General features: G+C 44.2%; 2 protein-coding genes across 4 annotated transcripts in view; one reads left to right on the top strand and one right to left on the bottom strand.

Moving 5' to 3' along the window:
• Positions 1-4,047: 4,047 nt before the first annotated feature.
• The window catches only part of TDRD9 (tudor domain containing 9), a 331,496-nt gene continuing 308,721 nt past the window's right edge, over positions 4,048-26,822 (top strand). The window contains exons 1-2 of one of the 2 annotated variants that reach the window (XM_088455276.1): positions 4,048-4,113; positions 16,963-17,048. In XM_088455276.1, coding sequence (XP_088311402.1) covers positions 4,082-4,113; positions 16,963-17,048 — 118 coding nt within the window. In that variant the 5' untranslated portion in view covers positions 4,048-4,081. Of the gene's footprint in view, positions 4,114-4,389; positions 4,558-16,962; positions 17,049-26,822 lie in introns of those variants that run through there. The other variant, XM_088455275.1, reaches the window with a different exon arrangement.
• RD3L (RD3 like) lies at positions 9,998-14,648 on the bottom strand. Of its 2 annotated transcripts, none has more exons than XM_088455277.1 (3): positions 14,550-14,648; positions 13,375-13,689; positions 9,998-12,342 (listed from the first exon to the last, which is right to left on the bottom strand). In XM_088455277.1, the coding sequence occupies exons 1-3, from the start codon at positions 14,609-14,611 to the stop codon at positions 12,051-12,053; spliced, it is 669 nt and encodes a 222-aa protein (XP_088311403.1). In that variant the 5' UTR covers positions 14,612-14,648; the 3' UTR covers positions 9,998-12,050. The 2 variants fall into 2 exon arrangements, with proteins under 2 accessions (XP_088311403.1, XP_088311404.1); XM_088455278.1 differs by lacking the exon at positions 14,550-14,648 and adding an exon at positions 13,916-14,113.

Here is a 26,822-nt window from a genome sequence, read left to right as displayed (position 1 = left end):
CCCCTCCATTGAAGGATACTGCTTTGGGACATCCCCAAGGTATCCCTGTGGATCCCTAAGGTAGAAAACAGGAGATATGGTAAGAACTTACCTTTGTTATCTCCGTTTCTACGAAGTCCTTAGGGTCCACAGGGCGCCTGCCCTGACGCTCTGTGCTTCCGTAAGGTGTTGTTCTGGTCACCAGTTTCTGTCTCCCTTTTCTATGAGAATGTGAACTTGTGTATTCCAGACTTTCTTCTTCCTTTTTCCTCTCTCCCGGCCTATGGCTTGATACTAAAACTGAGGTGCCTTGGCCTGGGGGCGGGGTATAGGAGGGGGCCCGGTGCATCCTGGGAGAAAATCTTTAACTCTGTGGTGCCCATGACTGGAGCCAAGCCCTATACCCCAAGGTATCCCTGTGGACCCTAAGGACCCTGAGGTAGAAAGAGCACCATTATCAACTACAGCTCCCAGTACTATCCTTAAGATGCCTACACACTAGGCGATGTGGTCACGATGCGAGATAACAAAGGTAAGTTCTTACCATATCTCCTGGTTTTATTTCATGAACAGTTTATTTTATCATGTAATTTATCAATTGAAACAGCCTTCTTGGGACAGGAGTTTAGACCCAGATTCTCTGAGTACGGATCTTAGCTATTTTTTTTACTCACTCCAATATGTGTGAGAGCAATAGCAGCAGGGGCACTGCCACTTAAGCTGGTGATTTGTGAGACACAGGGCCGGTGCTAGGTGTCTCGGCACCCAGCTCCATCCCATGCCCCCCCCCCGTCCCTTCCCTCACTCCGCCCTCCCCCAGAGCATGAAAATATAACAGAAGCAGGTGGGTGGAGTTGGCAGGGATCTTCTGCAGCCGAACCCCGGCGCCCCTGTGCGGCCGCACGCATGGAGTGTGCCTGGAGCCGGCCCTGGTGAAACTGTTAAGAGCAGCGGAGAAATCAGGGGCAGGTGCTGAGTAATGTAAGGGCGGGTACACATCAGGCATACTTGCAACATTCTGCCAGTCTAGAATGTTGCAAGTATGGCGCAATCACACGGCGCAATCACAACATTCTGGCAGCCCAGAATGTTGCAATCACATGGCGTGACCATGTGATTGCGCCATCGTGACTCGCTACACAGTGCAGAGATTACCGGCATTGAGAAATAGGCGGAGGGGTCACAATGACGCCATTCAGGCCTGGAGAATTGCCCACTTTTCCAGGCGTCCGGGAGCGCAACCCTTTTTTTTGGAGCCTCCTGGCCGTTCCAGGAGAATAGGCAAGTATGACATCAGGCGATATATATCAGACAATATATCTTTCCGATGTGGATCGGAATGATATATCGTCCATATCACTCAGTGTGTACCCTCTATCGCGCATTCACGTGCATTGTCAACGTTGTCGTCCCATTTGAAGGGACGACGTTGCTGTTGGAATAAAGGTGAATGCAGGATGGAAGGTCATATTGCGCGGTCGTACACCAGTTCGGGTGTCTGGTCGACTGGGATACACGTGTTCTGATGTTTACCCGGCCTAACTCTTTATCCATCATATTTGGGGGGATAGATGTATCTAGCCTTGGAGAGAGATAAAATGGAGAAAGATAAAGTACCAACCAATCAGCTCCTAACTGCCACTTTACAGGCGGTGTTTGTAAAAGGACAGAAGCTGATTGGTTGGTACTTTATCTCTCTCCACAGCTTGGTACATCTCCCCCACTGTCTTTCCTTTACTGTTGGTATTTTAATGGGCATCTTACTAAGCATTACATCTTCTTGAACATGGCTAACTGCTATAAATGAATATTCTTTTTGGTCATTATTGTGCACTTAAGGTGCCCACACACATAACGACTTTTCATCCAATTAGGCCGATCTTGACGAATCGTGACGACAGATCATGTAAAAAATGGCCAAATCGTGAGTTTCCACTCTTGATCACAATGCCGATGCGCATCCCCGCTCGTCCTACCTCGCATCTTCAGATCTGCCATGCTGTAGGGCAAATTAGCCAATCTGGGATACAATGCACTGGCTGAAAGATAGATCTTTAGTCAGATTGGACATTTTTAACTCCAAATCGTGACCACGACTGCCTGGGGCGAGTTCAGGGGAAATCGTGTACATCGGCTGATTGGGAGCAAGTTGGTATGTGTGTGGGCACCAAATCTGTTGATTGAGACTATTGATAAGGATAGTGTGCTCTTTACTTATAACAGCAGAGACAGGGGCAAGACCTAATGACATCAGAGCCCACCCTGCCCCCGAAACAGTCAACTGCATCCTCTCTCCGGGCTTCTCCCATAGAGGGGATGGAAAAAGTTGTCAAGTATGACTGCACCTCAGTAATGCTACTACTCCACCCACCTGGTAATTCTACCCATCATTGTATAACATTATCTGTTATAACTATATTTTTGCAGTTTGTACTCACTAATTTTTTTAATATATCACCTTTGTTGTTAATCTGTTGTTACCATGTACTTATTCCAGCAACAGGCTGACTGCTTTTCATAGCTATCCATACCACCACAACATGGTCCCTTCCCTGTTTTTATATCTATATATTTTTTCCTATAATATCCCACTGTATGTTATACTTCTACTAATTGCTCGTCCTGCCGGCTGTAACCTAGTGCGCCCCAAATGGCTGCCTCATCTGGTACTATCATGGGAAGGATGAACAATCTGAGCACAGGCTATGAAGGAAGACGATATGATTAAATCCTTCTCTATGTTCTCATTAAGGTACCGACCTAAAGAATAACAACTTTGGGTTCTTGTTTCCAACAACAGATATTTTACACACTGGGGCCAACGCATACTTGCCTACCCTCCCGATTCGGCCTCCCGAAAATCGGATGCTGCTCCCAGCCCCCCAGAAATGCAGGCAAGCCTCCCGGCGGCTGACGACCCCCAGCGGTTACAAGAGAAACCCCCACAGTGGGGGAGGCAGATGACACGATTCACGTCATTTTTGTCCCGCCCCCTGCTTCACAATGCCGATAATCTCAGCATTGTGTAGCGGTGCCATAATGCCGGGTAAGATGTCCGTCCGCGCCCCCCTATGCCGGTCACGCCCCCTTGCTATGCCGATCTGGATGCTTCCTCCCAGAAGGGGCAGTCAGAATGTCGGCAAGCATGGGCCAACGTGCTTATGTATTCCCATTTCCATGGTGGGCTGCTCTCCTCTGCAGCTGCTGGGTACTGTATTAACATTTCCCGTGACTGCACCTCTCAGCAGACACTGGTTGGGGGTGTGCCGCTGGTCTGCTTGATCACCGCTGGCCAGAATGATCGAGACACACTGGGAGAGAAGCTGTGGCCACCAATAGCTGTGGCTGCTCTCTTTACATTGCAGTTGTTGTATAGCAGCCGCCCCGCTGCCAGGAACAGCAATGTTGGGGGGTATCCGACTTGCCGACAATCGGGCTGCCAAGTCGACACAGCAGGGGGGTAGGTTGACTGCGTGATCGCATCATCGCTACACAATTCCGATATTGCCAGCACTGTGCAGCCTGGAGTGGGGCCACGATAATGCGATTCAGCACGAATCGCGTCATCGGCTCCCCCGGAACGGTCACTTATACAAGGGGGGAGTGGACGCTGGTGGAGCAAAGTTTCCGACTTTCTGGCTGCCCCTTCCGGGATTGAGCAGCCAGATCGTCACGACAGTGGGCGTGGCCGAAGCAAGGGGGCGGGGCTGTCCATAATGATGTCATTTGTGGGCGTAGCCATGCAATCACGTCATTTTGCCCCCGCTACACAATGCCGATATTACAGGCATTGTGAAGCAGGGGGCGGGGCCAAAATTACGCAAATAGCGTCACCGGCCTCCCCCCGATGCAGGGTTTCTTAGGTAAACGCGGGGGGGGGGGTCGCGAGGCTTACCTGCCTTTCCGGAGGGCTGGGAGTGGCAACTGATTTTCGGGGGGATCCCGGCCGAATCGGGGGGGTAGGAAAGTATGTGGTGGAGGGGGAGTGGAAACCGGCAGGTGGCGCTAGCAGGGAGACTTGCCCACTTCTCTGGGGGGCTGGACAGCGCCACCCGATTTTCAGGAGGCTCCCGGCCGTACCGGGAGAGTAGGCAAGAATAAGATGTATGGAAATTGCGACCCAACTCGCATTAGGTACTGCATACATTTGGTGTCTAGATCCTGATATATATTATGTAAGAAACATGTCCGTATGTTCTCAATAAGGTCATTAGCATTTATTACGTATTATGCAGGTGTATAATACAGCTCCATAATGAGAAAATAAAATCTGCTAATAATTCTAATAGTGCACACAGCAGCCCAGCACCGTCCCTGGTCGTCATAGTAACCGCCGGGCTCCGGGGAGACTTACAGCCAGGCAGGTGGTCACGTGACGCTTCCCGCCATTACCCAGGCAGCTCCGAGCGGGAGGGACGCTGCTGCCGCCATCATGCTGAAGAAGCTCACCGTGGAGCAGATCGCCGATTGGTTTACTATAGGCAAGCAGGTGTCCGATGTGAAGCTTCTGGGCTCCTGGTCTGATCCCAGGCCTCAACCGGCGGACCATGATGGAGAGGAGAGCTCCAAGTCTAAGCGGTGTGTGCCGGTTGTCTCTAGCTCTCCGTGGCCCATGTGCAGGCTGGGTGTACTGTGTATGCGGGAATCATTGCTCGTCCACCCGTCCAGGGTTTATATATGGGATGCTAGCTGTCTCCTGATTCGGTGACTCGCTTCTGATGTCCCATTCCCTAGCACCCTCTGATTAGGGATGGACATTGGAAGCTGATGATTAGCAACCATCAATGTTTCCAGTTCGATAGAATTACTTTTTCCATGGAATACTGGGAATTAATGGTTGCCAGCCATCAGATGCAGCTTTCTGGTGCCCATCTGATGGCTCGCACCGCAGCTCTGAGAATAGATGCCTTGCGCATGTGCTTGGCATCTATTTACAGTTTTGGGGGGGCTGGGGGCAGATGCTGGGCACGCCCCCTCAATGGTGTAACTGGGGAAGGTGCGAGGCTCCGCCCTTAAGTGCACATGCCCGAAGCAGTGACTGCTTTTGCGCATGCACACAGTAGAACCGTTTTGATGGTTATACTATCGAATATTTAAGATGTGATGGCTAGTTGCCATCGGATTGCTGGATTTGATATCGGAAGCCTGGCAATCATTCGATGCTGGGCTTATGATGTCCATCCCTACTACACTAGATCCATATGAGCATGTTTATGCGTAGGGTGTAACTTATTACAGAGTCACATGTTCTTCCACTTTGGAACCGCCATTAATTGTTTATATATCAATACATCAGGTTTTAGTCAGAAAAATATAATCATGGAAGATGTGGGGATTTCAGATGTGCCATTACTATTTCTGCATGAGTTGAGCTAGACAGCGCAGAATGTGTGAACCTTTTTTTCTGCTAAGGGCCATTTTGATATAACATTATTCGCAGGCCACGCTCCCTCCATGTGATGTCACGCGGGGCTACAATTGCCGGTGAGTACAGCAATGCCCGGAGCATCCTGAGGATGCTCCTGGGAGCTGTAAGGGCAGCGGTGTGACCGTCTGAAGCGTCCTAAGGACACTCCAGGTGGCACTGCTGCATATATTCTGGCTGCATGGTGCCAGTCTAGTAACCCTGCTAGCCAGATGAGGCTAGCAGAGAAAAGCTCAGAGAGCCAGACCAAATGACTCTGCGGGCCTTATACGGCCCCCAGGCCTGAGGTTTCCCATCCCTGCATTAAAGGTATACGGTGAGGCTTGGTTTCTGGCAGAATTATCATCTAGCGCTGTTAGTACATTTTGTGCCAATATTATTTTACTATCTTGGATAGTGACTTGCGACATTTTTTATACAGCCTCTTTTATAGAAGCAAATCTAGGAACAGTCCTATCTCTGCTTGTATATCATGAATTATAACACAAGGTATTTTCTAATCTATATCCTCTTGTTTCTAAACAAATATTTCATAAGAAAATATCTTTTAGTGACCATTCGATCTTTAATCATTAGCGTATAAAAATGTGCTATTCTGTTCTATCTAAAACCACTTGGTAAATATTTGCTGCGTGTAGAATTAAGTGACTTTTTGAGAGCAAGTCCTAATTTTCGGTTATTGTTACAACTGCATTCAGGAGTCCTCCTAGCAGTTGGCTTATAAATACTGGACTATGTACTGGGATTCTTTTATGTTATGAATTTTTTTTTAATATGATTGTTTTGATGGTTGTATTGTGTTTAAATATTTTGATATATATATCGTTCTCATATATATTTTTTAAATAATTGTTTTTTGATTACAAACAAGCGCTGGTTCCCAGATTTTTTTACACAGTTGTATTATTAGAGGCTGACAACCTGTTACCAGCTGCTGAGGGACAGCGCATTCAGTACTTTCCTTATATTCCTTTTAGAGAAACACCCTAGACAGCGCATGGAAAGTTATCTTGCATAACCCCCTTCTTGGTTTCTGGCAGCTCTGATAATTTTTAGGTAAATAAATTAAAAAAAGCCATTTTGAGGGGGAAAGGTGCTGCGTGCCCACCTCACAATGTGTGCACATTTGAAAAAATGCAGTATCAGACTAATGGAGCATACACACGGTCAGATTTGCCAGATGAACTATTTTTACCAAAGATTTGAACGATTGAACGTTTTTTGACTGCATTAAAATGAATGGAAATCGTCCAAGTCTGACTGCAAACACATCAGATGTCCGATATTGTTATCTGACCATCGGGAACGCGCATCATTCATCTGACAGATCTGTCAGATATGAACGACTGAACGATTTTTAAATCGTTATGGTTCAGATCTGAAGGAAAAATCTGACCGTGTGTATGCACCATAAACAGGTAGATCCCCTCCTACAGATGCTGCTTTCTTGGTTTGTAGATCCATACACCTGCCTATAGGTCTGTTTTGTGGGTTTGCATTTTCTAAATTATGCTTAAATACCGTCTTGTATTTGTCGATAGAGGCTTCGTACATGTTTGAGAGCAGACATTCATTCGGTGTAAGGTTTTATTGGATTGTGGTTTCCTAAAATAAATAAATTATGATTAATGTGTAACTTTTATACCACTAGTCTAGGTCACGGAATTAGTTGTGACCTAGAGACTAATACCCCTTTTATACTAAAATCCTGGCTCTGACCCGTGACAACCCCCTTTCATACTGCGGTGCCGGGCCGGATTATTCCCGGTCGGCACCGTTCCCTGCAATGCCAGCGGTTAGAGATGGGATAATCTCCTTGCGCCGGAATGCGTCTCTCTCTGTGCTGTAAACGAGTTCCGGGTCGGATAACCTGGGTTACCCTTTCACAGTGAGCCGTACCCGGGTCCTTCCTGGGAAAAACCATGCTCGCTAGCAGGGTTGGCTTCCTGGGTGAAGCTGTTTCAACTGACACAAATCCTGGTTTGATGCTGTTCACGTGCAGTAACCTGAGATTTTCAGGTCTGTGGAAAAGGAGTATAACAGACCAGGTTTTAAGGATATCAGTGCATGAGCATTAAACTAGAATGCATCAGGCACTAAATAAAAATCACCTGTATGCAAGCATGGATATGTTTTAAGGTGCCCACACACACAGTGATGTGCTCACGATCCGACATCGTGCACGATTTCCCTTGAAAACTCTCCTCGGCAGCTCTGCACACGATTTGGTGTTTGCAGTGTCCAATCTTCAAACCATCTATTACTCATTTGTATCCCGGATTGGTAGATCTGCCCTACAGCACGGCAGATCTGAGGATGCAATGTACGACCAGCGGGGAAGCGCATCGTAATCGTGAGTGGGGACACAATTTTCTTACGATTTGGCCATATATTACATGATCTTTCGTTCCAATGCATTGGAATCGGCCAGATCGTGTAAAATATCGCTGTGTGTGTGTGGGCACCGTAACACCTGGGTTATTAGTGTGCCCAGAGGAAATTGTTTGAGAAGCACGGCACTAGCAGGTTATACAGTAATTCTTCAAAACGCTTACGCACATGTGAAGTGTGCTGTATTGGACCATACGCCAAATGCATTGAAGATGGAGTATGCGTTGGGATCCTTCTGTTAATTGGTGTGAATGAGACCTTCATGTCTGAAAATATAATAGAGTGGACCTTTTGCTTACTAACGCACATCTGCACTGGTGGAGCATCAACTGTTGCAGCAATTTTAATTTTGTTTCAGTGGCCTTGATTCAAAAGCCTGTGATGTAAATAGCGCCGGGAGATAGCTCCCGGAGCTATTCAATTCTGTGCGAAGTTAGGTCGGGGAAGGCTCATTCTGTATTAATAGCCTGTGACTTGCAGGCATCAGTGAGTCTGACCAATGTGTCAAAGCAGCAATAATTTTAACAATCAAAAGCAACCTGTTTCTACGTGATTTCTGCTTTAAAAAATAAAATAAAAAAAAAATCGCAAAGCTGGCCAGAATCTAATCAATGCCTGCAAGTCACAGGCTTATACGTTTCCCCATGAGTTGAGAGTGTACTGCGTAAAAACATTAGAGATATTGATGTTTAAAATGTGGCAAACTTTGAAAAATAGGCTTAGCACTGGACTGCGCTCTTGGCAGCAAAGGGGTTAAAAGTGTTAAGAGAAGTAATTTACTCCATTGAGAAATCAATGCGGCTGCTGTGGCATAGAAATTTGATGCCTGCTCTTAGTGTTGGTGCAAACTTTTTGGTAGCTTCTGTGAAGGAGCTCAATAGATAATGTATATAGCCATTACACTCCAGGTTTTAAACATATGCTTTAGTCTAGATCAGTGTTTTTTCAACCTCGGTCCTCAAGAAGCACTAAAGCTGGCCACACTAGACCAACTTACATCCAACCAGCCAACTTGTTGATTGGTTGGAATGAAAATCTGGTAACGTACGGGAGTAAATGATGATCAGCAATTTGCTCCTAAATGCCAGAAAACAGATGAAAATGGTCGTCAGACAAGTTTGAACAAATAGTTTGGATCAAACATTTAACAAACAGTTTTGGTCCATTTTCCAGTGTTTGGGAGCAAATTGCTGATTGTCATTTGCTTTCATATCTTACCAGATTTTCATTGTAACCAATCAACTAGTTGGCTGGTTGGACAGATAACCTTTAGATGTGTGGCCAGCTTTACAATCCAGGTTCTAGTGATATCCATAACTGAGGTACTCATGAAGACACCTGTGCTTATCAAGTATGGCTATTCTTAAAACCTGTACTGTTGGTGTACCTTGAGGACTGTGGTTGGGAACACCTGGTCTAGAGTAATTAAACTGACTGGTACTAATTAACAGTCACCCGTTACTCTATGGCAGAAGTTTGGTAATGGCCCCCATACACTGGCTACGGATTGTTGCAATGCAAAGATGACGGGTTGATGTGCAGATCACTATCAGCATATGATTGTAATATGCAAACCGGTGAAATTTAAAATGTATAATTTTACAGGTCCTCCGAGGGATCACGGAACATTGGTGGATCCAATTGCAGTATCCAGCAATCTGTTGGCTAGTGTATTGGGGCCTTAACTCTGGTATATAGATTGTATTTTTTATACCATTGAATAATCAGGCTTTGTTTTTTTGTTTGTTTTTTTAATAGAAAAATCTGCATTAAAAAATCATTTTTTATAAATTGTTTGCATAACATCAATTTAGATTTTAAAAGCAAGGTTTTCCTTCTTGGGTGTAGTGTTCCTAAAGCCTGCAGGGGTCAGTGTTGTCCTGCCAACTGTGATGTTTACTAACACAGGAATAGCAACAACAATGCTTAGATATTTCAAATTAAATGTGTCCTGTTTCTTATGCTGCATGTAAAAATAAACTTGCGGTTAGATTTCCTAATGTAACAGTAAATTGGCTCTGAGTTATTGAACATGGGAAATGTTATGTATGTGAGATTTAAGGGAAGCCATCAGAACACATTTTATTGACTAAGCTCTGCCACAAGAGGGATGAGACATTGCTTTAGGAAGGGCCATGTTTTCTACTATGTACTAATAATGAGTAGGATGGAAGTCCTGTCTTTCTTTCTTTCTTTCTTTCTTTCTTTCTTTCTTTCTTTCTTTCTTTCTTTCTGGTATGTCTGCGTAATCCACAACTGGCGGTTTTTGAGGATTTCTAGTGCACTATAAAGTAGATAAAAGATATGAAGACCTCTGGCAAATTTTGGTTGGTGGGATCTTTTGTACGCATCTGTTCTGTCGGTAGCTTTATGCATTATTGGTAAGCCATTATGATGCCTTTTTTTTCCCTGACATTAGGTTTAATGACACTAATTTTGTGTGCGAAACTCTCCTGCCGTCTACCTCTGTCAGAACATACTTCTGAATAAAATCTATTGTTTTCTTTTGTTTAATATAAACGTATGCAGTAGGGGCAAAGCTAAACTCTCACGGGGGAGCATCATTTTGCCATGAGGATCCACCGGTATCTTGCGCTAATACAGTGTTGGTTATCCGGTGAACGAAAATTGGGGTGTCAAAAAAAGAAATACATTTCCGTTCTCTGACTAACTGCAATGTGCGCAGCTGCACATCAAACCTTGGGAGCAATTCAAAGGTTTGTGCCCATAGCTACTGCTAATGGGTGCCTGGCTGTGCAATTCAATTGTTGCTCCGATCGGGCACGAATGCCGCAGGTGCAGATTTCTGATCGCACCCTCTGAGGTGGTGAGAAGAAATCGGTGAAAGCTTTATTTTGGGTGCACTAACCAGGACTTTAGATAGTCTTAACCATTTTACGTGGCTAAACCAGGTCTAACTGGGCGCAACAAGCAAAATAAGGTGCTGAAAACCATTGAATTGCTCCGACGGGTGGCCATTAATTATCGTGGTGCTAAAAACAATTGAATCGGCCCCTTGTGGGTCGGTTCAATTGTTTATTTAAAGGCGCTCTAATGGGAGCCCAATGTTTCAATTTAAATGTTTTTGGGCGCCATTAACTATCGCTCTTGTCGCGCCTATTTAGACTGGATTTAGTCGTGTAAAATGGCTAAACTTGTCAAGTCCTGGTTTGGGTGCCAATACACGTCTGCTTGCCGTCTCAGGAGGGGGCGAGTAGAAATGCCCGTGGCTATTGTTCCCAAATGATGCAACACTTGAATTGCCCCCTTAATGTCCGGTTAACTAAAATTCTAAAATCTGGCTAAATTTGCCAGATCATGAGAATATTTTTAAAAACCTGGAGGTGGACACACATGCTGCAATGTTGAGGACAAGGTAGGTCATTTTGTATCGAACGTGCGCTAAATGGGCACAGTGGTTGTCAGTCTTGATGAAGATGAACAAGACAGTTCAGCTGGTAAATTAGATGGATAATACCACATCTGACCATGTATACTATCCTCCTATGCCCACCCTGTGTCCTTTACGATCCATCCACTGGGATTAGTCAGACATGGCCACGTGTGTGGTGTCATTAGATCAGGGGTCTTCAAACTTGGCCCTCCAGCTGCTGTGGAACTACACATCCCAGCATGCACTGCCACCTTTTTGATATAACCGCATGCTAAAACTATGTGCAGTGCATGCTGGGATGTGTAGTTCCACAGCATCTGGAGGGCCAAGTTTGAAGACCCCTGCATTAGATGGATACAATGACCAAGTGCTCAGACCGTGACCACATTGCTCTGTGTTTGGGCACCTTTAGGGCTAATTCTAAAACTAAATCTCACTTAATAAACCGAAAGCTGCGTTTGAATACCTGGAAAGTTTTCTCTTACTCTTGTTTGCCAACACATATAAACATTTTTTTTCTTTTTTCAAGACCTGATTTCAGAGCATTTTTTAGCTACATATAAAAAGCCAGGAATGCCAATACTTTGTACATAACACCGGGTTTACATAGTAATTACAAAATATTTCTCTCTAGGGTTATACAATGTATATAATCTATTTTACATAAAAATAGCTACAATACCTGACTAAAAAGGATTGCTTTAAAGTGTTTTTTTTTTTCTATTTATAAAATATGCATAGAAGTCTTAAATGCATATGGCATTCATTGGTAAAAAAGCTACACTGCTGTGGTTCTTGTTTGGAAGCAATTGGTACTTAACCTCTGTGATTTTGTTGTAATGTTGGAGGAACCTCCCCTATCTAACTTGATGGATAGTAGTACGGTAGGTTCCAAATCCGGTGGGAGAATGTTGGGAACAAGCTCTGCGTGTTCCTATCTACATAACTGGACACAGTTGGGATTTCTTCTTTGTGTGAGTTTGTATCACCAGCCGCTGTGACGTTGACAGGGCAGTTTGCATTCCACATGTCCAACAGTGTCACCTGTTGATTCTCTCTCTCTATGGAACTCAAGAAATCCTTCAGGACTTGTTTGAATATATAGACAATTTCCCATGGTAGCACATCGTTTTCTGCCAACACTTCTCGAAATCTGGCAATGGAAAGAAAATTCTTTTAATTTTATTTTAGGAGATGTTTGATTTTTTTTTTTTTTTTCATATGAACGACCCCAATAAGAAAACAGCGAGGAGGGGGTCAAATAATAGAGAGAGGGATAAGAGCGAGAAGAAAGATTAGACTCTGTCCTGGAAAATGATTTTGACAGCCAGTCACACATTGCTCAAGGTAACCCTCCGCAGACTAACATAGTGGAAGCTGGGTATCTAACTATGGCCCCTATAGTACCAGATTAGTCTGGGTATACTGCAGGAGTATATTGTGGCTTATACATCTACAGGGAATTGGCTAATCTCATTGGCACTGATGGAATATCTTCCAATTGCTTACTGCTTGCTATCTGATCCAGAGACCCTGCGATATCCAAACGTTGCTCCTTACATTCCAGAACTGGTTTCTAGCTATAACCGGACCTTTCAGAAGCTGTGCCATCCTGTCAAATGCAGCCAGACTTCAATGCACCCTTGTGCAAGTCCGTAAATCTATTTAGTCTAATTGTGCTTAAGGGCAACTGTTACTATATTGATTTCTGTCTCTACTTATGTCATCAATCCATTATACATTGACGCACAGCTGCCCTCTGGATCCAGTGGGGTAAAATGCAGATCATATACAAGTGCTACAAACACAAAATTCACTTCATAAATGCTGATTACATGGGGTACAAGGTTAGACAGGTAAGGCTGTAAGTTTAGCTAAAGCTGCAGGCATGCTGATACAGGAATCATCTGAATGTGAAAAATCCTTTTCAGTGCATTGCATTACACCATTAACGTGTAACTCAATTAAGGTGAGTTGGGAATGGAAAAATGCTTTATAATTGGAATTTTCTTTTTTTTTTTAATTTCTTCAATGTGGTGCTATGTACTCCTGCATTGATAATGCATTTACTGGGTGAACATAATAAAGAAAATATCTCTAAACTTTAAGCAACTATGCGTGGTACTGCAGTATTACAGCTAGTCACTGATCTGGCTGTGCTAGTTAGATAATAAGCAGTCACTACCTGCTGAGCACGGTCCCTGTGTGGCATGGCTGAATCTGGGAGCACAGCAGATCCAGCTGCTTCTGTTCGGTAACGGGGATACTTGGTTTCAAGCTGTAATCATTTCTCAGCCAGTTATAATCCACTCCTGTCTTCTGGACCTTCTGCTCGTTCTCGATCTCATGCAGTAACCTCTCCCGCTCGCCCAGGTGCCACTGCAGCTCCCTCAGCAATGTCTTGGTCACAACTTCAGAGCCGGAGTATTGTGTCGACTTGTCGGATTCACTTCTTGACCATTTGATCCAACCAAAGAATGGCATCTTTTTGTTGTGTGAGCTGAAATGGATTTTTTTTTTTATTTGTAGAGATAGTTTAGAACAAATCGTTTAAACCTGTTAACATTTGCAGGCCTACATTTGAATTTTCTAACAAGTCTTTAAGTAAGACGACTATTGAAAATGCCATCTTATTACAGAGAAGTCTGAATATAAATAAAAATACAAAGCAACATTATGGTATTGCATGCTTTAACCCAATATAAAAAGCTGGATATATATTTTACCTGTCAATAATATTTCGACTGTTCTGCGTGCTCGGCTTTCCCCGTAAGACTAGACTCTTACAAGTCTTGAAATAACACCTTTAAAATATATTGCACGGAGTGTCATAAGAGGCTATCTTCCACGCAACGCTACTGCTGCCTTGCCGGTGCCATGTAAATATGGAAGTACCATTGGAAGCTCACAAGGCTTCTGACAGTATGGTGGCTGGCTGTGTAGTGACAGTATCTGCTAGTGTGCTGCACTTAAGTTCAGCATGTCACGTGACATTGTTGTGCCTATCTACACAGCTGTCATATTTTTCGTCACCGTAGGTAACCTAAAATGGAAGCCTTTCCGTATCTCCTCCCCCAGCAGCCCCCCCCCGCCACAAAAGAGAAAAAAAAAAATCCACGTGCAAGCTGTTAGAATGCATTCTGCAAATAAGTTTTCTTTTTCTGTCTATAAAACAAATTTGCATTTTGCTTTAGGCTGCAATATTGTGGGGTTAAGAGACACTGCCGGCATTTTTTGCCATGTCTGATGCATAGCTGCAGTACAGGAAATATTCTATAGGAGTAACCTTATATAAGTCTCTGTCTGTAAAGGATTGCAAAGACAAACACAGTTGGACGCAGTAGTTGTGATAGAACCTACCATTTGTTGTCAGTCGCTCCTCTGTCCCATTTTTGATATTGTATGTAGAAAGAGTCACTCATGTTCTGCCGATATTCTGTGCACTAAAGGTTGAAGCAGTTTTTTTTTCCACCTCCTTTTTTTTTTTTTCCCTCTTCCGTTTCAGTTATCTAGTCTCTTTTTATTAGTCTGAACCCCAGGCATTAGGAGACAGCTCTTCTCCTACTTCCTTCAGAGCTTACTGGTTTTACAGCTTGGAATTTCCTCAGCATTTTTGCATAGCTTTTTGTTTTGTATTATATCCCCCCCCCCCCCCCCCCACCTTCAGAGATGCTGAGTTGTTGGCTAACAGAGGCTGCGTTAATGTGTCCTAGATGTCATACAACATAACGCATGACGTGCATAGCGGTGGATTAAGCGGATATTATACACTGGAAAAATTCAGATGTCAACATTAATAATGCTCAGCTAGAAGCTTTTCACATTGCATTGTATATGGTACCATGAAAGTCTGTGGGAGCTGGGCGCTTAATGACAGAACTGTCTTTGTAAATTTTAAGACCAATTCAAAGCATGACTTCTTGCCACCTATTTCCTTTTATCTGTCTGCTAGAACTGTATATTCTGCAGATTGTTGCCCGGGGGAGGAGGGGGATCTACAAAGTCTCTTGTAAAGGCCAGTTCATTATAAAAGGTTCTGTATCTTTAAAATTACTGTATGTGAAATTTATGTAGGAGCCCCACATGCACAAGAGATGGCAAGATCCTATTAAATTTATATACTGGAGCCAAAACTTCTCCTGTCTTGCGAGCCTAATGCTGGGTACACACTGGCAGATATATTGGCCGATCAATTGATCGGCCTATATATTGAGTGCCCATCGGCCAGTGTGTTCCAGCGATATGTCTGAACGATGTCGATCTCGCGCGCCTATCTCTTCGGCTGCACTGCACAGTCGATTGCAGATCTGCAAATATCTGTCCATCGTGTTGTGTGTACGGGCTGTACACTTGCAGCAGAGGCCGCGGTTTGGGGGGCGTGACACGCTCCCAGCCAGCGGGACCCGCAGCCAGAACATAGATGATGGTTGTTCAGTGTGTATGAACAGCCATCAACTGTGGATATATCTGTGAGGTGTGTACCCAGCCTAAAGCTTCGTTTTCATGTGTCTGATCAGACGAGGCAGAACATTATCTCAATGATCAGTGGGTTTAAAACTGTTAATGAATGGGTCTTTAACATATTGTTTTGCAGTTGGAAAGCGGAGTTCAGACCTATAGAGTAATAAGGCATTCCCTTTCTGCTCCTAAATGGCAGTGTGCAGTCTAGCATGGTATTTCATAGGGAATTTGAATAATTGCTTTAATCATGGCTAGAATAGTAGTGTTTGTGGAAGAGATGAGCTTCTTAAGGGCACATTGCTGCTAAAATGCCTAATAACTGCTGTTCCACATCTCTAGTTGCCAGCATGTAATCTCCTTACTTTTGGCGTTGTTTGATTTGCAACTGAAATAGATGGTTGCATGTTTTCTGTGGCTGCTCTGTCATGTCAGCCAATGGGTTTCTTGTATGATGTGGTTACCCAGTGGCGTAAAGCAAATGCCAGTAACGTTGCATGTCAAACGAGATTGTGTGGGACCAGCTCTTGCATTGCTGTCGCAGAGAGCAGTAATGGGTCAGTGAATAGAGTAGGCAATGTCCAGTAGATGCTGTTGGATCACTGCCCCTGAACGCATACAGGAGAGGGTATGGGGTCACTGGAACAAATACTCCATCACCATACCAGTTTACAGATTTTACTAGGGTTAAAACCTTCTGTTAGTAGCTAGCTTTGTATGAAGTTATCGAAATTGGACACATCTTTGTCCTCCCATAATGTTAAATATAATAATGTAAACTTACTATGCCTTTGCCAGAGGATGCGTCCTAGTAGTCTTCACATTGTAGTGACCGCAGCTGAATGCTGACCCTTGCCACACTGCTTCTCTCAGACCTTATTCCCCCTCACACACTAACGCTTGTCTTCATTAACATGAATGTGGGCACTTGCTCTTTGCTCTTCCATTCGTACTGTCTGAACCCTTGTTAGAAGTCCACAGTATCCACCTTTTCCACCCTGTTCACCTTTGTGTTGTGGTCATCTCTTTAGCTCCTACCCTGTGTGTGCTTGTTCACTTGTAGTTTTCCCTTCTAATATTGGTTGTGTAGATATTGGTCCATAAGGACACAGTGGACTGTTCATATTGTCACAGTTGCTCATTATCAATAAGTGTAATTAAAGAGTGCCTGGAAGCGGTTCACTGACACTTTGACATACACTGAATAGACAGTTTATATCCACAGTAAAATGTAGTAATCTCTTGATGAAAGGGAGAAAAATCTGTTAATTACTTGCTCATCAGTTAATCTTTTTTTTTTTTTTTTTTTTTCTAGGTCGCACGTTGAAAACTCATATGTCGAGGAGTTCAGAAGTCTGGAGGTGCAAGAACTACAGGTGTACGATAATGTTAAAGAACAAGGTATTCTAAGTGATGGTGTTGTCTTCTGCACAGGTGTTGTTGTCTTCTGCACATTTAATTTATGCCAGCAATACCATATGCTCTATATCCTTATGTAACCACAGGTTGTTTTTTTTTTTTTTTGTGTATAGTTTCATAACCGATTTAGGGGAACTTCTTAAGAGCTGTATACTGCTTTGGGCACAATGCCTTGAGTTAAGAGCAGCTCACTAGTGACGGTGGAGGCAGAATGCATGTCCTACCTACTACCTATGACTCCTTGGGCCTGGTTCTAAGTTGGGAGTAAAGCAAACAAAAAGCAAGTAACTCTGCACCTTGGTAAAACAATGTTGCACTGCAGGTGGGGCAGATATAAAATGTGCGGAGAGCTTTAGATTTAATAGGGGCGCGTTCAAACTCCAATTTAAATCGCAGTGTCAAAATAAAACTGCCCATGTGTTGGCCATATGCAAAGGCTGCCAGTATTTACCATGCATGCAAAAATAGTGTTCACTCTAGAAAAGGCAAGGGGCAGGGCCGCTATCTATGGAGGGCACTTCAGGGGTGCATGCTTACCTTTTACACGCAGAAGAAGTGTGGTTTCTCAAAGGGGGCGTGGCCTTGAGACGTGGCCCCTTTTCATTACTGTAGGGGGCTTGCCCAGCACTCCGGAGATACTGGGCTGCCACCAAGCTCTCCCCACAGGGTCAATAGACACTCGCGCCATCTGTACACTTGCCTTTGATTGTTTCAACCGGACACTTCGGGCCGCGGATGGGGATGGCTGTCTGGAGGGGGCGCATTTTAGCGATTTTCAAATCTGGCAGGGCGAGGCGCCCCGCTAAAACAGCCTAGAGGGAACACTAAAACATAAATGTGTTTTCATTGATGGTGTTGTAATATGATTGTCACGACCATGTACAGGGAACTTCGGTAAGAGGGCTGGAAGTCATGGTACTAGGTTGTGGCAGTGCCAGCAGATCAGAAAGTAGGTATATCTTCCTCTTTAGCTAGAGTTGTGTTGGCGCGACCTGACCAAAGACTCGGAGTCTAACCACTTACCCCTCCAATTGGGATTTGGGCTTTGCGGCACCCAGTGGGCAGGTCGCGGCCCTCTGGTCAGGTACCCGGAAACTAGCAATGAGACAAGGTGGCAGGGTAGACAAGGTGGCAGGGTAGAGAAAGATAACTACCCACACTGGGAAATGACTCGCAGCGAATACACTGGCGAGAGACACGTAGAGGATGTACTTGTAGAATGACTCGTAGAGGGTACACTGGAGGATGGCGCGTAGAGGTATCGCTGGAGAATGTCTCCTAGAGGATACTCTAGAGCAGTGATTCCCAACCTCTGTCCTCAAGGCACACTAACAGTCCTGGTTTTAGTGTTATCCATGCTAAAACACAGATGATTAAATCAAAATAACTGAGGTACTAATTAAGTCACCTGTGCTCAAGTATGGCTATCTTTAAATCCTGGACTGTTAGCGTGCCTTGAGGACCGTGGTTGGGAACCCCTGCTCTAGAGACTAACACGTGGAGGATTACACGTAGGGAATATGCTGGAGAGTTGCACATAGCAGGTTCACTAGAGATTAACTCGTAGGAGGTACACTGGGGAATATCACTGAGACTAGAGAAAGTGTATTGAGTGCACTTGTATAGAATAGGGTACTGAGTGCACTTGTAACCAGGCGCAGGATAGGGTACTGAGTAAGTACACAGGAGATCAACACAAAGGTAATATAATATAACACAAGGGATCAGCGTGAGAGCTGAAATATATATATAACACCAGAAATCGGCGTGAGAGCTGAACGAGCATACTGAATATACAAAAGCTGAGAAACACCGCAGAGTATCTCAGCATGGAGCCTGGAGCGTTGTAACGGCCACAGTCAGTGGAGAGTGAACGAAGTTGAACGGGCCGCTTCCTGTTACCTGGAGTCCTGCTTTATACCCCTAGGTAGCAGTCCGTTGGAGGAGAGAGTGAGCTGAGATCAGGCATAGCTACCACTAGATGAGGGACTAGTCAGGTGATAGAGACCATTATGGCTGCGCCTAGGACCGTCAACACTGGCTGTTGGGAAGGTCAGGGGAAGCCGGTGCAGTGGTGAGCAGCGGGTCCGATCCCAGGCCTCATCCTGACAGTGCCCCTTCCTTCAGGGTGAACTCCTGCCACCTATAAAATTTTAACCTAAACTTTTACCAGTGGAAAGCTTGAAACTCTGGCATCTCCAAAAAAAGAAAAAATGAAAAGGAAGAATTTCTCCAAAAAAGAACTGAAGACGTGAAATCCTAAAAGGCTTGAAACACTTCCAAATAGAAATCTTCTAGCCTTCATAATCACATCATTTTGGAACAAATGGACTTTTCTCCATCACCGCGAGTAAATTTTACTACTTACTCTTGGAAATCTGTAGTGTCGATAACATAACGATGCTCTGCTGAGACAATAAGGGGTTTGAAATGAGAAACTGTATAACCACAAATATACAAATTAAATTTAGTGTGAAAAGTTGAGGCTTTTTTTTTTTTCTGGAAACATGTAGATTTAATATAAGATACTTCAGAGAACCCATGACTAGGAGGAATATAGCCAGAAAACGGAAATTTTTTTTATCAGGGTCATAGTTAATGTCGGAGTCATAGTTCATCATGTGAAGAGATCTCTCCTTCCTTGAAGAAAAACAATCCAGAGGTTTACTAGAAGCAGACGATCCAGTACATGTGATAAAGGACTGAGGACTCAAAGAAACCTTGGGAGATCATTAAAAAAATCCTGAAAATCAGCAAATAATCATTTTCCTTAAGAGTTTTGGGAGGTCTTGGCATACTGATCTTTTGAAGCTTGATTTGTTTGCACTGTAGAGAACTAAAGGAGTGAACAATAAAAGGCCTATTGGTAGAACTGACATAATACTTGGGCAAAATGTTGGCACTAAAAACTCCATCAGAAAAAAATGGATGCTGGAACATATGAGTTAGCAACTGACATTGCGGAATATGAAACAATAGAAAAATCCTTGAGCACGGAGACACGGGCAATTAGGTCCTCATACCCAGAGGCAATGGCAAATCTAGACAGCGACCTAGAAACTACATCTGAAAACCCCTCCTGGGGTGTGACACTTGAAATCCCGTTTTGGGTAAAGACTCTTGGAAACCCGTCCTGAGGCGAGACTCTTAGAAAAAATTTCTTGCGTCGTTGGCGATCAGTCTCAGAAAGCTTTGGGCGCAGGAAACTCTGGTGTTCCACTGTGCTGGGCGAAGATGAAACCTTAAACGTTGAGCGATTAGTAGAAGGCTTCGGGCTTCCAATCAAACTATTGAAGGTAGGTACTTCAAGGTGGGTCATCTACAGCTAGCAGCATTATTACTCTTATTCCCTGCCATCCAGGCTGCAGGTTATAGTCCCTCGGACAAGGGGGGCAATGTAGCACTCTGGGACAAGGATAAATATATCTCAGAGGCCAATAAACAACTCAAGGATACAACATGTTATCAACAAATCCTATTTAATCCATCGGACGATTATAAAAGACAATATGAACTTGTCAAGGAAGCATGTGAACGTGGGATAACCAAAGGGGAATATCCTTTCCTAGAAGCTAAAGAACCAGTGGTCACCACGTTCTACATGCTTCCAAAGATGCGCAAAGATTCCTCATGGACGCTCCATTGTATCTGGTATCAAAAGTCTGACTGAGAACGCTAGTAACTTCCTGGATACCCACTTTGTCATCACATTACCCTCGTATACATATACATGTATACGAGGGACATATATGTATACTTATACATATAAGGGATACACCATGGAGGGTCTGCAAAAACTTGATACATATTGATGAAGGGGTGATACTCGCTGTGTGCGATGTGGAGGCCCTCTATACCAGCATATTTTAGTGGTGGAATGAGACTACAGTGTTCAATGAACAGAATGAAATCTATACCAGGCACATATTAATGTGGATGCGGTATATAGAGGACCTATTGATTTTAATGAACTGTCCAGAGTTTATTTTTGGAATTCATTGTAGTCCTTAATGCCAACGATTTGATCTTAAGACTCATCTGTGAGTCCAGTCATACAGAAGTCACATTTTTGGATCTGAAAATACAAAGATTGCCGAATGGCAGAATACAGACGGACCTTTTTCGAAAAGATACTGCCACAAACCGTGTACTACACAACAAGTGCGCACTTCCGCCAGTACTGAGAGGGATTCCAAAGGGCGAATTTTACGCCGAAGAAGGAATTGCTCAAGTCTTGGAACTATTCCATATTAGGTCAGAAGAGTTGAAGGAGAGACTTGTTAATAGAGGATATAGTAAAAGAGCATTACAGAAGGCTAAATATCCTGCCTTACAGAAGGAGAGGAAATCCCTGTTATATCCTAATAAAATAAACACCAGAAAGGAAGATAAAGTAGTTTGCTTTTGTTGGAGACTTCTGCATGGTTTGGGGTGAAATGTAAAAAATTATACAAACATTGGTCCATACTAATGTTGGATCGTGGTTTAGAGAGAAGCCTGGGACCCAGAGCAGAGATTAGTTGGAGACGTTCCCCTAACCTAAGAGACAAACTGGTCCACAGTCACTTCACTAACTTTAAACTTGGGAAACCCCTCAGCAGAAGGAACTTTCAAGTGTGGTAACTGTAAGGCCTGTACTTATATGCAAGGAACCGTGGAATTCAGTGACAAGTATTGAAAGATACATAAAATACATCCATCCATTAACTACAATTCTTCAGGAGATGAGATATTTATATAATATATATATATATATATATATATATATATATATATATATATATATATATATATATATATATATATATATAAACAAGACCATTGAAACAGAGGATTCTACTGTAGAGCATGTGGGAGCAATAAGGAATGTGGAATCTGTTCTGGTAAGATTTAAAAAAAACTTACCACGGTGGCGAATAGCCTTCATGATTAACATCAAGGAAATCCCATAGGTTTGAAAGCCTTTGGAATAGAACAACTGAATCTGGGTAGTAGAGGTGGTAATAATACATCACAAGAATTGTTAAAGAAAAAGAGCTTTTGGACAATCTTAATGGTAGCATTACAACCATCTGGCCTGAATGAACAGATCTATTATGTAATAATTCCTATATATCGCATACCTTCTTAAAAATTATGAAGTTTATATCCTATTCTATATATTATTATTTCTAGTTCCTTATCAACTTTCTTTTTCACGTTAGGATTTTTTCACATTTATCAATATATCACTAATACACATTGCCAATTCTACCATTTAATACACGAATGTTATTCACATTTTGCTTTCACAATTGCACGTATTACTCAAGAATAAATATTACAGTAAATTGGCACATTTTCACGAATAAATAGTTGCACAGTAATCACGAGGTTAATTGGACTATTTAATTACACGTTTCATCAATATTTTAGTTACAAGTACTAATATGAACTGATTCTGAATAATAAAAAGGTACTACTTATATTTTGTTTTACCTAGATATATATCCGTTGGAGCACATACAATGTACATTAATTATCACTGTATTCATTAAGTTCTTCATTCTTTATATTATCACATATATGTTCATCAAATATATCTATACTCTTTCCATTCTATTAATCCTAATATAGACTAGTATGAGGTTTATATTTTTGTTTCTCTTTAAGGGTATATGTAGTACTTTGCTGATAAGGTTCATCTAATACAGTGTTGGCTAACCTTGACACTCCAGCTGTTGTGGAACTATATATCCCAGCATGCCCTGCCACAGTTTTAGCATGCCCTAATAGCAAAACTGTAGCAGTGTATGCTGGGTTATGTAGTTCCATAACAGCTGGAGTGTCAAGGTTAGCCAACACTGATCTAATACATATTTAAGTAAATACGTATTTTAGTTTGATATAACTCATATTACTAAGGAGAACGTACATATATATGCATTTCCATGTTCATATACATGATATGAGGCACTCTCCTTTTTTGATACATCTGTAAAATATATAGCATATAATATAGTGGATAGAGACAGGATGGACAGTGATTAATTTTGGCTTGAGAGAAACACTGTACATTTCGATATATTTGCATATATCAGGGATGGGAAACCTCAGGCCCAGGGGCCATATAAGGCCCTCAGAATCATTTGTGTGGCTCTGAGCTTTTTTCTGCTAGCATCATCTGGCGAGCAGGGTGCCTAGAATGGCACGCTGTAGCCTAGAAACTATGCAGCAGTGCCGCCTGAACAGTCCATAGGACGCTTCAGACGGTCACACCGCTGCCCTTGCAGCTCCCTGGAACGTCCTCAGGATGCTCTGAGCATTGCTGTACTCACCGGCGATTGTGGCCCCACCCCATGTGACGTCACGTGGTCTTGGCGTGGCCTGCACCGGGCCCGTGATCATGTTATATTTCTCCTTCATCCACCAGGGGACACTGGAACTTCAGTACAATGGGGTATAGGAGTGTGTTAACCGGGAGCTGGCACCTTTAAATAAAAAAACTACTGGTAGCTAGCTCCTCCCCCTCTGTTTCCCCCCCCAGGTCAGTCTAAAAAATGTGCCCTGGGAGCTGGACGTAAGCCTCCTTAGGGCTCTAAAAATTTGATCTCTATCAGCATGAGGACAGACAGGCAGCCTACTGCCCCCGCCTGTCTGCGCCGAGGGAGCTGCCGGGGAGATCCTCACCGTTGCTGCATGCGGTTTGCGCTGAGGTCTCCTGCTACAGAGACCTCATTCTCTTGGGTACCCAAAGACGCGCTGCATGCAGTGCACGTCGCGGGACACAGCATATGCCCGCCGCCGGCAGCACAGGGAGGCATAAGGTAAGTGTTCCCTAGTTAGCAGAGGAGCCAGGACAAGTATTTAGGCAGGCATTCACAGTGCGCTCCGCTAGCGCTGAGAGCGCCATAGCGGGGGGGGGGGGGGGGCGGAGCCTAAGTTATCCTTCTGCTCCTGCCTCCCAGCAGCCTCAGCGCTTCCAGAAGGACGCTGGTGGCCATTTTACACGCACTACAGGGTGGAGAGAGAGCTGTGTCAGGAGTCAGGCTTGTACTCTGTGTATCAGCACTTGTATTTTTATTCTTGTATCAGCACTATTCTGTTAGCGCTGCAAGCATTATAGTTTATCTCCCTCTGTGCCCCTTTCAGCAGGGTCTCTGTGTAGTGTGATTGAAAAATCTGTTATTGCAGGACACTGAAGAGGGCGAGGTTCAGGAAGAGGAAGCTTACATTACTGAGGACCCCGAACCTGCATCTCAGGGCGTGGATGCTTTAATTTCAGCAGTACGCCAAGTGTTGCATGTAGAGGATTTAGAGGTTACTGAAAAACCATCTATTTTCGGTAAAAGATTTAAACAGTCTGTTACCTTTCCAGCATCAGAAGAGCTGGATGAGATTCTTTCTTCCGCATGGAAACACCCAGACAAAAAATTTCAAATATCTAAGAAATATCTGTCTTATTACCCTTTTCCACCTGACAGTAGGAGATTATGTGAAACTCATCCAGCAGTGGACCCGTCAGTAGCCCGTCTTTCCAAGAAAACGGTGCTTCCGGTGCCTGGCGCGTTTTCCCTAAAGTAAACCTCGGATAGGAAGATGGAACACACATTGAAATCCTTGTATAGAGTTGCAGGGGTTTTGATGCGTCCAGCACTAGTTAGTTGTTGGGTAAATAAGGCCATTGAAGCCTGGGCGCTGCAGCTGGCTGAGGGGATTAAGACAGGTACGGAAACTGAAGACTTAATTCAGTTAGCCGAACAGATTGCAGAGTCGGCTGCTTTCTCGGAGAAGCGTCTAAGGACATTTGTAATCTATCCGCCAGATCTTCAGCATTAGCTATATCTGCTAGAAGGGCTCTGTGGCTGCGTCAATGGCAGGCAGATGCAGAGTCCAAGAGAGCGGTAGAGTCCCTTCCCTTTACTGGGGAGGTACTTTTCGGATAGGCGTTAGATAAGTGGATTTCACAAGCTACAGGTGGGAAATCCACTTACCTACCATCTGCAGCTCCTCCTCCTACTAGAAGATCTTTGACAGGTCCCTCCTTTCGATCCTTTCGTGCCTCTGGAAGATTTAGAGGGCGTTCCAGAGGAGGTCCAGCCTTCTCAAGAGGTTCCAGAGGCCGCGGTAGAGCTTCAGCATCAGCCGCCTCCAACACTCAGCAGGACAAGGCAGTTGCCGAGCCTGCCGCATGACGCCCTTCCTTCTCATTTGGGGGATCCCAGGGTTGGGACGCGCCTTTTACGCTTCAAGGACATTTGGATCTAGTCTTGCCAGGACGCCTGGGTCAGGGACATCATTATTCACGGCCCGAAATTGGACTTCAGGGTCCAACCTCCTCGTTTTTTCAAAACCGGTTTACCTCTGGTTGCAGAAAAACTAGGAGAAATTCAGGAGACAATACAAAAAATGTTATTGTCTCAGGTACTAGTGAATGTTCCGACCCACCAGATAGGTCAAGGGTTTTATTCCAGCCTGTTTGTGGTGCCCAAGCCGGACTGCTCCATGAGACCCATACTCAATCTCAAGGATTTAAACACTCATCTTCGAGTTTTCAAATTCAAGATGGAATCTCTCCAATCCGTTATAGCGCGTCTCTACAGGAACGAGTTTCTGGTGTCCTTAGACATAAAGGACGCTTATCTCTACATCCCAATCTGGCCCCCCATCAGGCCTGTCTTCGTTTTGCGGTCCTAGAGTCGCATTTTCAATTCCAGGCCCTACCTTTCGGACTTTCGTCGGCCCCAAGAGTATTCACAAAAGTTATGGCGGCAATGATGGCCCTACTGTATGGTCGGGGAGTCGTCATTGTTCCATACTTAGACGATCTATTGATAAAGGCCTCTTCGGAAGCTCGGCTGTTAAGGGACATTCGCTTAACTCAGAGCATCCTCCTGCAACACGGTTGGATACTAAATTTCAAAAAGTCCTCCCTGATCCCTACACAGCGTTTACTATTCCTGGGAATGATACTGGACACAGTGCAGCAAAGAGTTTTCCTGCCTCAAGACAAGGCTGCCTCCATTCAGCATATGGTGCACCTGGTCTGAAAACATCGCTGAGTGTCTGTACATCTCTGTATCCGCCTTCTTGGGAAGATGGTAGCGGCTTTCGAGGCGATTCAGTATGCAAGATTTCACGCCCGTCCTTTTCAACTGGATCTCCTCTCCCAGTGGTCAGGATCCCACCTCTTTCTCCATCAGAGAGTTCTCCTGGCACCTCAGACTCGAACATCTCATTTGGTGGCTGAACCTTCCCCACCTGCTGGCGGGTAAAAGGTTTGCGGTGTGGGATTATACCCTCCTCACCACGGACGCAAGCCTGAGGGGCTGGGGAGCAGTGACTCTGGGAAAGCATTTTCAGGGGCACTGGACGCAGCAGGAAGCCAGATTGCCCATAAATATTCTAGAATCGAGAGCGGTATTTTATGCTCTCCAGCTGGCGCATCCGCTGCTGGAGGGGCAGGCAATCAGAGTCCAGTCGGACAACGCCACTGCAGTGGCGTATATAAACAGGCAGGGCGGCACAAAAAGCAGAGCCGCCATGAGGGAGGTAACAAGGATTCTGCTTTGGGCAGAGGAATTTGCAGTAGCGATTTCTGCGATCTTCATCCCAGGAGTAGAAAACTGGGAGGCCGACTACCTCAGTCGGCAGGATGTTCATCCAGGGGAATGGTCACTCAATCCTCAGGTGTTCCAGCAATTAACTCTGAGGTGGGGCTATCCTCAAGCCGACCTTATGGCGTCAAGGTTAAACCACCAACTACCAGTTTACTAC

This window comes from Taudactylus pleione, unplaced genomic scaffold, assembly GCF_031769625.1.
Source record: "Taudactylus pleione unplaced genomic scaffold, aTauple2 ptg000652l, whole genome shotgun sequence".
NCBI classification, from domain to species: Eukaryota; Metazoa; Chordata; class Amphibia; order Anura; family Myobatrachidae; genus Taudactylus; species Taudactylus pleione.
The sequence above is the reverse complement of the archived record's forward strand: the minus strand, read 5'-3'. Positions and strand labels throughout refer to the sequence as shown.

What these genes read in the sequence shown, in the direction of transcription:
- RD3L (XM_088455277.1), bottom strand. Translation starts at nt 14,611, where the DNA reads ATGAGTGACTCTTTCTACATACAATATCAAAAATGGGACAGAGGAGCG. An exon ending in GGAGCGACTGACAACAAATG is followed by an intron (nt 13,690 to 14,549) that starts GTAGGTTCTATC and finishes AATCCATTTCAG; the next exon opens with CTCACACAACAAAAAGATGC. An exon ending in ACAGGGACCGTGCTCAGCAG is followed by an intron (nt 12,343 to 13,374) that starts GTAGTGACTGCT and finishes TTCCATTGCCAG; the next exon opens with ATTTCGAGAAGTGTTGGCAG.